The sequence below is a fragment of the Centroberyx affinis genome, unplaced genomic scaffold (genome assembly GCF_046629955.1).
Source record: "Centroberyx affinis isolate AG114_WGS23_722 - 3 ecotype Tasmania unplaced genomic scaffold, CSIRO-AGI_Caff_v1 ptg008787l_1, whole genome shotgun sequence".
NCBI lineage: Eukaryota > Metazoa > Chordata > Actinopteri > Beryciformes > Berycidae > Centroberyx > Centroberyx affinis.
In genome coordinates this window covers 91-12,500 of record NW_027284315.1, presented here as the reverse complement: position 1 = coordinate 12,500, position 12,410 = coordinate 91, and the positions used below count along the sequence as shown (strand labels likewise).

Sequence of the window (12,410 nt, the reverse complement as noted above, 5' to 3'; positions counted from 1 at the left end):
TACTACTGCTACTACTGCTACTACTACTGCTATTACTACTGCTACTACTACTACTGCTACTACTGCTACTGTTACTACTGCCTGTTGCTCCTTCCCCTCCCTGTGTTGCAGAACTGAACTCACTGACTCAGTGACTCAGTGAGTGAGTGACTCAGTGAGTAAGTCAGTGAGTGACTCAGTGAGTGACTCAGTGAGTAAGTCAGTGAGTGACTCAGTGAGTGACTCAGTGAGTAAGTCAGTGAGTAAGTCAGTGAGTGACTCAGTGAGTAAGTCAGTGAGTGACTCACTGACTTACTCACTGAGTCACTCACTGACTTACTCAATAAACACACTTCTCCATATTCATCCATCCTGGTCTCAGTAGCATCAGTTCAGGTTCAGCTCTTCCCATAGACAACCAGTGTGTATTGATCAATGTTACAGTAAATCTGTGATCAGATCGTTGAATAATAATAAAAAAAACACTACTGAAGTCTGTCAGCTGATAGAAAAGCTTTATTTGAGCAGTTACACAGCAGAAGAAGCTGAAGTGAGAAGTTGCTGAGTCATGGGCCTGGAGCTTCTCACTACAGCTTCATTCAAACTGGTTCAGACTGGTTTCTAATATCTGTAACTGTAACATCTGAAGAAGAAGAAGAAGAAGAAGATGAAGACGAAGACGAAGAAGAAGTCGTCAGTGGTTTCCAGACTGTTCCTCAGTTCATTTCTATGAGGTCAGACTGGACAGAAACTGACATCTGATCAGTTTACACTTTCTCCTTATTAGTCTCATCGAGCCAATCTGATGAACATAGATAGACAGAAAGACAGACAGATAGATAGATAGATAGATAGATAGATAGATAACAGTGTTTTCTTTATCAGACTCTCCCTCCCTCTCATCCCATAATATCCTCCAGAATGCTGGATTGGTAACCCATAGCAACAATGTCGTCCCTCTGTCATGTTGCACGGTCACGGGCCGTCGCCACGGAGATGCCAGTTACCATGGAGACGAAGCTCTGATGACCTTGGGGGTAAATGTGACCTCTGGTCCTCAGAACCAGCAGGGTTCTTCCTCTGCTCAGTGTGTTGGTTCTCTGTAGAACCATGATGACTCTCAGAACCCAGTGTGGTTCTTAAACTGTACTTTTAATTCTGCTGTTCTGTTTGGAACAGTTCATACGTTCTAACATGGTTCCTTACAGCACCATACGATAAGAGAAGAGAAGATATCACTTTATCCAGAACCATTTGATCATGGTGCTACAGAGAACCGTTCTGAAGGTTCCCTCCAGCAGTCTGTTCTCTGCTCAGACTCAAAGCTCAGCTGAGCATTGTGATAACATAGAGCAGGAGGTCAAAGGTCATGAGGAGTGTGACATCATTCTGGTTGCTAGGCAACTGTCTAATCAGTGTTACCTAGCTAACCTGAAGAAACAAAGAGGAAAACAGTCAACAATAAAACTGAACCCATCCATACTGTCTGTAGATCTATAGACCATCCAGAGAACAAAGGAGACAGTCACACCCGTGTGTGTGTGTGTGTGTGTGTGTGTGTGTGTGTGTGTGTGTGTGTGTGTGTGTGTGTGTGTGTGTGTGTGTGTGTGTGTGTGTGTGTGTGTGTGTGTGTGTGTGTGTGTGTGTGTGTGTGTGTGTGTCAGTTGCTAAATGAGGGAGTGTTGGTTATTTTTGTTTGGTGAATGTTTCATTCTTACTAATCACCAAGTTGATGGCTGCCGACTGCACACACACACACACACACACACACACACACACACACACACACACACACACACACACACACAGGAAAAGCCCATTAGCTGCGTCCGTCTGGCGCTCAGCGTCTCGCTGCGGTCTGCTGCCTCTGGAGTCAGTCAGAGGACAGAGAGAGAGAGAGTGTGTGTGTGTGTGTGTGTGTGTGTGTTCTGTATAGGTGATGGGTGCAGATGATATGGTTACCACAATAACCATCAACTCCTTCATTTAGCCGCTCACACACACACACACACACACACACACACACACACACACACACACACACACAGCCGTTTACCTGCCTCAGCCGATCCCTGCTGTCACTGTTGCTAGGCAACACCTCAGTGGTTTCCCCTGGCGACAGAGAGGAGCGATGCTGATTGAGGAGAGGAGAGGAGGAGAGATGAAACTGAAATAGGGAAAGAAGGAGGCTCCATTCCTCTCCTCTCCTCCTCTCTCTCTCTCTCCTCTCCTCTCTCCTCATCTCCTCTCTCCTCTCCTCTCCTCTCTCCTCATCTCCTCTCTTCCCCCTCTCCTCTTTCTCCTCTCCTCTCTCTCTCTCTCTCTCTCTCCTCTCCTCTCCTCATCTCCTCTCTTCCTCCTCTCCTCTTTCTCCTCTCTCTGTCTCCTCTCCTCATCTCCTCTCTTCCTCCTCTCCTCTTCCTCCTCTCCTCTCTCTCTCTCTCTCTCTCTCTCTCTCTCTCTCTCTCTCCTCTCCTCTCCTCATCTCTCTCTCTCCTCTCCTCTCCTCATCTCTCTTCTCCTCTCCTCATCTCCTCTCTTCCTCCTCTCCTCTTTCTCCTCTCTTCTCTCTCTCTCTCTCTCTCTCTCTCTCTGTCTCCTCTCCTCATCTCCTCTCTTCCTCCTCTCCTCCTCTCCTCTCCTCTCTGTTCTCAGGAAAAGACCTTTACACGCCACCAATAATTCATGAGCTTTGTAGTAACGGGTGGAGATGAATATTAATGAGGAGTGTGTGTGTGTGTGTGTGTGTGTGTGTGTGTGTGTGTGTGTGTGTGTGTCTGAGCTGAATACCAATAGCTTGAAACCAGACAACCTTTTTGTTTCATTTTGTCCTTCTGGTATCCCATCAACCCTCTGTTTAAGGTTCTATATCCACGGGGAACTTCTCTTTACAGCTTTCTTTTTATCTTTTATTCCTTTGGATAGGTCCGTTGTTTGTTTCTGACAGCTTTAATAAATGATTTGCAATGCTATATAGTATTTTCTAGATTTAATTTTTATTTTCTACTTTCAGATCTACTTGAGGCGTCAGAGTTCTGCTTCCCAGATACTGAGGCTGACATTCACCTGCATGTTAATCTATCAGCACACACACACACACACACACACACACACACACACACACACACACACACACACACACACACACACACACACACCAAGTATAAAGAACAGAACAGTCTCATTGACATTCAGAAACAGCTCCCTCCAGGGCCTGTTAGAGAGTGTGTGTGTGTGTGTGTGTGTGTGTGTGTGTGTGTGTGTGTGTGTGTGTTTTGTAGTAATATCTCTGTGATATTCATATCCTCCAACATGGCTCCATTTGATATTGTAATGCAGTCTAATCCCAGCAGATCAGTCCTGCTGTGGAAATGTTCGACTGGATCCTTGAAATGTCTGAAAACTCTTAAATCGGCTCCAGTTAAGGCCTTAAAACGTATTAAAATGTCTTAAAAACAGTTTTTAGAGGACTTAATTTTTTCACCATCTTCTACAGGTTTATTTTCAATGTATTTATAAATGTAGTGATATTGACAGATTGTCTACATTCAGTGGCATTTGTTGACAGTTGGACAGTAAATCAGATAAAAGTGATGAATTGTCAGCAGCAGGTTGGTTTGATTCTCTGATGTTTTACTTTGCTGACACTGACAGTCAGTCACATGACAGATGCTACAGTCTGATCCTGAGTCTGCTGGACTTCATGTCTCTGAACTCTGAATCTCCTGCTGTCATTTTTATTTTTCTGCCCATTTATAGTTTCCACACATTTTTCATTTTTTCTTCCCGGTCTGTCTGTCCATAATTTTTTGTACATGTTGTTTATTCACTTAAAAAATCAGAAGCAAAGTTATGATTATCATTTGAGCTTCAATAAAAACATAAAAAACATTTATACTTTCATCAGCATATATATTTTAGTATATTTTTAAGTGAAAAGTTGCAGAAATTTGTCCCGGTTTAATCCAGTTTTCACACTGAAATCCTGTTGAAAGTGTCTGTCCTCCATCTTTGACCTCTGACTGTTCTGACCTCTGAGTCTCTCTGGTCTCTAATCCTGACTCTACTGATCGCTATTGGTCTTCTTCTTCTTCTTCTTCTTCTTCTTCTTCAGGGACGACCAGCATCACCGAAGCGTTCCCAACGTTTCCACGGCAACCCAGCCGGTTACAGGAAGTCAGTCGCAGGCCTCAGCCAATCACAGCCAGGCTGCAGCGTGGAGAGCCAATGAGATGCTGAGGGAGATGGGACGACTGAAGACTGAGATGCAGAACCTGCTGACGGTGAGTAGAGTAGAACAGAATACAGTAGAACAGAGAAGAAGAGACTAGAATATAGTAGAGCAGAATAGAATGCATTACAGTAGAACAGAATAAAGCAGAACAAAGAGAGTAGAATAGAATAGTAGAATAGATTACAGAGTAGAATAGAGTAATACTTTGTTAACGGTTCTACTTGCAGTATTAGAACATCAATAAATCTTCAGCACATTTATTTTGAGACTTCGACTCCAGAGCCGACTGGAAACTTCTGGAAGGTTTCTGGGTGAAGCTGCATGTGTCTTCTAGGTACTCAATAAGAAAACTAAACTCAACTATTCTGGAAACGACTTTATTTTTACAACAGTAACAACTTAGAAACTCCACTGAGTCTGTCAGAAAGTTGAGTCACATGACAAAGAGTTTTGAGTTTCCTTGGCTTTCTAAAGAAGAACCCGAATGTCCTCCGATTTGAAAAAGTCCTCAGGAGAAGATCCATCGATGGATATTCTCAAGCGAGCTGCCGGGTGCTTCTCCTTCAGATGGTTCCTTAGATCAGTTCTGATCTGTAAATACAGGAAAGATCAAATCCCCGGCATCCAAATCAACTTGGAGGACGGAGCTCGTCTTCTGGAATAGACGTACGGCGTTATGAAGGAAAAGGGGAGGAGTTACAGAGCAGAGGGGGCTGGAGAGCACATCAGTGACATGGTGAATGGATGTGTGTAGTTCTAGGTATGGACACACACTCACAGGCTTAAGGTGGAACCGTCTCACACAACAGAACAGAAGTGACCAACTTCTCGTATTGAAAATATCTTCGTTAAAGCTCACTCACCACCTGGACCATTAGACTAAATATTCGGCTTGAGCGAGTTAAAAAGTTAAAAAGTTAAAAGGTTAAAAGGTTAAAAGGTTCTCACCGCTGGCGAGCGGCGAGTTAAAGTTCCATCCCTGTTTATGGAAATCAGTTTTAGACAGGCTCTCTGACCCCTTGGCAGGGAGCTGGTACCTGGTTTTTATGTTATATGGGAAACACTGAAGGTGGATTTCTGTCTATAGACAGAGAAGGGAATACAGCTCATCTCTAGTGGCTGGGATGGCTGATCCTCCAAATAAATTCCAAGGCACACTTCTTTGCTGAAAAAGTTAAAAAGCCTTTATTGTATGGGCAACACGTTTCAACTATACTTCATCAGGGCATATAGAGCCAAGTAGAAGGGCTTGCTTATATAGAGCTACCTAGTGATAACAAAACTGGCACCAGGTCTGGCTCAATCAGCAGCAGAAAAGTGGCTGGATATTCACTGACACTCATCTGTTAAAATGTATAAAGCAAATAGAGCTGCAGTTCACAAAAAACATCTCACAACCATTATTCAAAATATCTGAAAAATCCTTAGGAAAAATTCCATCTAAACTGGAGAAAATTCTTTATAAACTGGTGGATTTCTGTCTGTCATCAACAGCCAGAAGAGATGCTGGATACCACGAGTCCTGCTGCACCAGTCCAGACCCAACAACCACTACCCCAGTCCCAACAAATCCAGTCCCAACAAACCCAGTCCCAACAAACCCAGTCTCACCCAGCCCATTCCCAACAAACCCAGTCCCAGTCGGTTCTGCTGCAGCGGAGGCCGGTGGTTCCGTCCATGTTGGAGGAGGCTGGTCGGGTTCTCCGTCGGGTCCGGAGACAGCGGAAAGTTCTGGAGGAGAACCTGGAGGCTCTGCTGAGGGCCAAGACCGGAGAGGTTCTGCACTGCCAGCTGGAGGCGCTGTCCGCTAACAGGTGCTAACGCTAACTTTATGTCCGCTAACAGGTGCTAACGCTAACTTTATGTCCGCTAACAGGTGCTAACGCTAACTTTATGTCCGCTAACAGGTGCTAACGCTAACTTTATGTCCGCTAACAGGTGCTAACGCTAACTTTATGTCCGTTAACAGGTGCTAATGCTAACATCATGTCTGCTAGGTGTAGCCACGCCGCCGGCTCAATCGACTGAGGTCTGGAGAAATTCCTCGATAAAATGTGGGATAACAAGACCTTGCTGAGCCCAAGTCAGCTCTGATTGGCTCTGAGTTTCAAACAGGATTCTCCCACAAGCCCCCAAAAAAGGCATGTTCTGGTTTGTTTTTCTGCTGGGTAGAACAAGGTTCCATCTTTAGCTTGGGCAACGTTAGCTACTTTGCCAAGTAAATTCAAGTCAATATACATATAATATATATTTGGGTAAATTAAGCAAGTGACATAAAAGTGTCTGAACATTTTGCTGCACTTTGTTTAAACTGTGCCTATGTAAAATTTTGTTTTGTGAGCTAGCTAACTATAGGAGCTTCTTTGTTGTTGCTACAACAGTAAACAAGTGAGCAGCAGTGCGAGCTCCGCCCACAGCTCCGCCCACAGCTCCGCCCTCGTGACATCTGACTGTTTGAATGACGACAGCCTTCAGTGTCTCCACCCTTTTCTCACTAGCTGTTGTGTTTAAATTTCTCCAGTCCTGTTGTTTGAGACGGAGGTGTGGCTACGTGAGATTAGCTAACAGGTGGCTAATGCTAACTTAATGTCCACTAACAGGTATCTAACTAGGGCTGAACAATTAATCCAAATTTTATCAAAATCGCAATATGGCCGACTACAATTTTCAAATCGCAGGAGGTGCAATATTTGTTAAAGGTCAAATGTGTCAAAATAGCATTTTAAAGTAAATATTGTGGTGCTGCAGAGATGTCCTGGCCTACACATCATATTCTACAGACTTAAGAAAACATCTTTGTTTGGTACAGATCCCCGCAAAAATCACACCATAATCATTTTAATACGTTTTTCAATGAAAATTAGAATAATGATGTAAAAATTATCATTCCCTCTAATATCGCAAATCATATCGCCATTGCAATATCAGTCAAAATAATCACAATTTGATATTTTTTCAAAATCGTTCAGCCCTATATCTACCCCTAACCATCTGTCTGCTAACAGGCAGCTAATGCTAACTTAATGTCTAATCTACAGCTAAACTATATTCTCATTGTTGTAACTCTGATGCAAAATGTTTTGTTGGTGACTGGATGACATGTTGTTGTTCAGTTTTCCAGCATGTCAGCAGAAACTGCAAAACCATGCTGTTGGCTGTGTGTTGAAACACATGAAACAGCCTGGATCCTGTGTGTGTGTGTGTGTGTGTGTGTGTGTGTGTGTGTGTGTGTGTGTGTGTGTGTGTGTTTATCCTCTGTTGATTGACAGCAGGCCTCAGAGCGTTCTGCAGGCGGTGAAGAGGCGAAGCTGAACTAAACAATCACTTTGATTGACAGCTGACAGACTCTCTCTCTCTCTCCTTCTCTCTCTCTCTCTCTCTCCCTCTCTCTCTCTCTCTCTCTCTCCCTCTCTCTCTCTCTCTCTCTCTCTCTCTCTCTCTCTCTCTCTCCTTTTTCTCTCAAATCTTAATTCTCGCTCTATGTCTCTCCATCTTCCATCTTCAACTGTTTCTCTTTCCATCAAAATTATTTGTCTCCATGATTTGAAAAACAAAATCATCTTCCTCTCCTTTTTGCATCTTATTTCGACACCTTGACTAATTGTGGGAGCTAAAATTGCAATATACGCACATACACATATACAATAACACACACACACACACACACACACACACACACACACACACACACACACACCGGTTCATGTCTGATTAACTTTCCTCTGTGATTTGTCACGAGCCTCTGGCCTCGCTGCAGGATATATCCTCTAAAATCTGCCAACATTAAACACCACAGAAGAAGTCATTTATGGTTTGTCTCCTATCTGAAGACATCCGCTTGTATGTAACACCACAGAAGAAGACATTTAGATTATTTCTGTCGTTTTGGAGACTTTTATCCCAAACGCCATACAGAACCGAGAGAGAACACACCGGCAGGAATCGAACCTGTAACTCTGACTTAGAGCCAAACTGAAGGACCAATATGTTGTTTTCTTGTGTTTTGAAATCATCTTTTCCAACCAACACACACTGCAGAAGTTCCACCTTGGTAATATCTCAGTATGTTTTCTGCAGAGACTGGACCGAGGAGGTTCGGATCAAGAAGACGGTGGACGCCTGGATCAGCACCTTGACCAGAGACATCCAGGTCAGCCTGATCTCATTACAGGTTATAATATATTCTCTACAGGCTGCTCTATACCCTGGAGGGTGTTCTCCACTGGGATTATGGGTAGTGTAGTTCTGTGGTTCAGCATCACAGAAGTCCTCACTGCTGAAGGCCAAAAGCACCAAGACAGTTTCCTCAGCATCACTGCTTTCATCCCATCTGACAGGAGATCTCTGTCCTGGTGGATCTCAGTTTCTGGTGGAGAACCGGTCTTAAAGGGAGGTTCCTGGTGGATATAGAACCTTAAAGGGAGGTTCCTGGTGGATATAGAACCTTAAAGAGAGGTCTTGATGGAGAACCGGTCTTCAAGAGAGGTTTCTGGTGGTGAACCAGTCTTAAACAGAGGTTCCTGGTGGAGAACCAACCTTAAAGAGAGGTTCCTGGTGGATTTAGAACTTAAAGCGAGGTTCCTGGTGGATTTAGAACTTAAAGACAGGTTCCTGGTGGATTTAGAACCTTAAAGAGAGGTTCCTGGTAGAGAACCAACCTTAAAGAGAGGTTCCTGATGGAGAACCAACCTTAAAGAGAGGTTCCTGATGGATTTAGAACCTTAAAGAGAGGTTCCTGGTAGAGAACCAACCTTAAAGAGAGGTTCCTGATGGAGAACCAACCTTAAAGAGAGGTTCCTGATGGATTTAGAACCTTAAAGAGAGGTTCCTGGTAGAGAACCAACCTTAAAGAGAGGCTCCTGATGGAGAACCAACCTGAAAGAGAGGTTCCTGGTGGACAGTCTCTCTTATTTCTTCTTCTCCTCTTCCAGGCTGAGATGGCCACAGAAGGCTTTGTCAGATCCAGAGCCAGAGACGCTCCTCTCGCGCTCCAACAGGAAGCCGCTGGGAGCAGGAACACCGGGAGGAGCGGGGGGGCGAAGGGGAGGCCACTGAGCGCGCCCAGAGGACCAGGAAGTAAGGTGGTGGTGAGAGGAAGCAGGGGACAAACGGACAGACCAGAGGGACAGACAGCTGGACGCAGACTGGTGAGATCTGATCTGATTCGATCTGATTCTGCAGCGTAATGTGAACATCATCCTCTGTGCCTCTCTGCCTCACAGACAGACAGACAGTGGAGAATTATTAGTCTGTTTCCAAACCCAGAACCTGCGACCAGAGCCTGCAGCCGGAGAGAGAGACAGAGAGAGAGACGGGGAGAGAGAGCGACAGAGAGACGGGGAGAGAGAGCGACAGAGCGATCCGGAGGGAGAGAGTTACCTGCTGCGTCTGTACGGCAGAGCGCTGTACGAAGGCCACAGACGGACTCTGAAGAAGAGTCCCTACCTCCGCTTCAGCTCGCCCGCCTCGCCCCGGACCAAGACGCCCCGCCCCCGCCTGGTGGAGAGCATCAGAGGTCAGCAGGCCGCCAGACCGCCAGGCCAGGGACAGGCTGGGACAGACTGGGACAGACTGGGACAGGCTGGGACAGGCTGGGACAGACTGGGACAGACTGGGACAGTCTTAAAGCATGGCATCTCTCTGTCTGTCTCTGTCTCCCTCCCTCCCTCTCTCTCTCTCTCTCTCTCTCTCTCTGTCTGTCTCTCTCTCTCTCTCTCTCTCCCCCAGTCTTTCCTGTCTCTCTCTCTCTCTGTCTGTCTCCGTCTCTCTCTCTGTCTGTCTCTGTCTCTCTCTCTGTCTGTCTCTCTCTCTCTCTCCCCGTCTTTCCTGTCTCTCTCTCTCTCTCTCTCTCTGTCTGTCTCTCTCTCTCTCTCTCTCCCCCCCAGTCTTTCCTGTCTCTCTCTCTCTCTGTCTCCCTCCCTCCCTCTCTCTCTCGCTCTCTCTGTCTGTCTCTATCTCCCTCCCTCTCTCTCTCTCTCTCTCTCTCTCTCTCTCTCGTCTGTCTCTCTCTCTCCCCCAGTCTTTCCTGTCTCTCTCTCTCCATTTTCACTTGTCTAAGAAAGGCAAAAATTAATCTCAAGGAACTAAACTCCAAACCAAACCCTGTGTAAATCTGACATCTAAAGATAAACAGTGAAAAAAAATGAACAAAGCAAGAGTCTAATTTATTATTCAGAATGTCTCTCCAGTCCAGTAAGTGCAGAGTTGGAATAATTTTCCACTGCCTGTATGTATTCTACTTTATTCACATGTGCTGTGCTGCCTGTTACTCAACACTGTGCATTAGAAATAATCAGATGTTGACTTTAATATCTTCTCTGGTTTGACTCTTTGTGTGTCAGGAGTGAAGCTGAAGTCCTGTAAGACTCAGACCAGCTTAGCTCCGCCCACAGCCCCGCCCCTCCACCCGTCACCCGGGCAACCGCCTCGCCACGTCTTCAGCTCCTCCCACGCGACCTCCGCCGACCCCGCCGACCTCCCGGCGACCCCCGCGGAGAGTCTCCCTGTTGCCATGGCGATCCCACTGGGTCAGCTGCTTTCTGATATTTTTTCCATATTCTCATTTCTGTGCAGCGGACAAATCTGAGATCCAATAAATCAATAAAACATGACATCATCCATCTACCCCCCCCCCCTCCAGGTCAGCCCAGGGTCGACTCCTCCAGGTTTCTCCTCTCTGAGCGTCCGGAGGAGGCCACGCCCCCCCCGGCACCCCCGACATCCAACATGGCCGCCGTGGAGCTCAGACCAGCTGAGGTGAACCGCATTTTTTTTTTTTAACCACATGTTGAACCAAAAATCTGTCAAAGGCGTCAGTTTATGACTGAACATCACTGTAAATTAAGATTAAGTTTGCACTTTATTGATCCCTGAGGGAAATTCAGAAATATCAAATACCGCGTTATTTCGCAAATAATGCAATATTTTCGGCGGTATGACTAGGCCGAACAGGCCGAACAAATTTGAAAAAAATATCTAATTGAGATTATTTTGACTGATATTGCAATTGCGATATGATTTGCGATATTAGAGGGAATGATAATTTTTACATCATTATTCTCATTTTCATTGAAAAACGTATTAAAATGATTATGGTGTGATTTTTGCGGGGATCTGTACCAAACAAAGATGTTTTCTTCAGTCTGTAGAATATGATGTGTAGGCCAGGACATCTCTGCAGCACCACAATATTTACTTTAAAATGATATTTTCACACATTTCACCTTTAACAAATATTGCGCCTCCTGCGATTTGAAAATTGCAGTAGGCCATATTGTGATTTTGATAAAATTTCGATTAATTGTTCAGCCCTAATCTGACAGATTTCAACTTTCTGTATATTTCTATTTTCACTCTGTGTTTTGTGTTGACGTCTTCCTGTAGATCGCACGATATTGATCCAAAATGAAATTCAGGAATATCGAATAATACGATATTTCGCACATATTGCAATATTTTCTGTAGTATCGATTACCCCCCCCCCCCCCCCCCAACACCCTCAGCATATTGCCATATTACATTTTGGACATCGCCCAAACCTACTGAACGCCTCTGTTGTTGGTGTGATGCAGCTCCAGTCTGCGAACACAGAGACCAACACACACACACACACACACACACACACACACACACACACACACACACACACATACAGTACAGCAGCCACAGTGCGACGGTGAACACAATGTAGAGGAAACATGGAGGGAGGAGAGAGAGGGAGAGACAAGTAAAACACTGAACAAAGGAGAGAGGGATGGAAGAGGTGGAGGGGGGATCTGGAGTGAGGGGGGGGGCGAGAGAGAGAGAGAGAGAGAGATGAGGGAAGAGAGAGAGGAATAGAAGACTAAGGAGAGGTGTGTGTGTGTGTGTGAGAGAGAGAGAGAGAAGGTGAGCTGGTTTCTTAATGAGTCTGCGCAGCCAGTCACACACACACTGTTTTATGAATTCAGCTGGAGTGTGTGTGTGTGTGTGTGTGGGGGAGGGGGGGTGGATTTAGTTGCTAGGCAACAGCTGCAGCATGAGGCTAGAGCGAGAGAGAGAGAGAGAGAGAGAGAGAGAGAGAGAGATACAGTCCTGTCAGTTTGCCAGCTGCTAACCTGATGAAGCTGTGTGTGTGTGTGTGTGTGTGTGTGTGTGTGTGTGTGTGTGTGTGTGTGTGTGTGTGTGTGTGTGTGTGTGTGTGTTATGTTTTGTTCCT

The 12,410-nt window shown here is 45.4% G+C and overlaps 1 protein-coding gene across 1 annotated transcript; it reads left to right on the top strand.

Moving 5' to 3' along the window:
* Window positions 1–1,239: 1,239 nt before the first annotated feature.
* On the top strand, window positions 1,240–10,969 carry kiaa0586 (KIAA0586 ortholog; the record flags this gene model as incomplete). Its single annotated transcript, XM_071514435.1, has 8 exons — window positions 1,240–1,379; window positions 4,094–4,262; window positions 5,708–6,027; window positions 8,291–8,363; window positions 9,145–9,360; window positions 9,479–9,728; window positions 10,555–10,740; window positions 10,854–10,969. Coding segments are annotated over exons 1-8 (1,470 nt in total), but the record flags the coding sequence as incomplete, so codon positions are not given.
* Window positions 10,970–12,410: the final 1,441 nt, after the last annotated feature.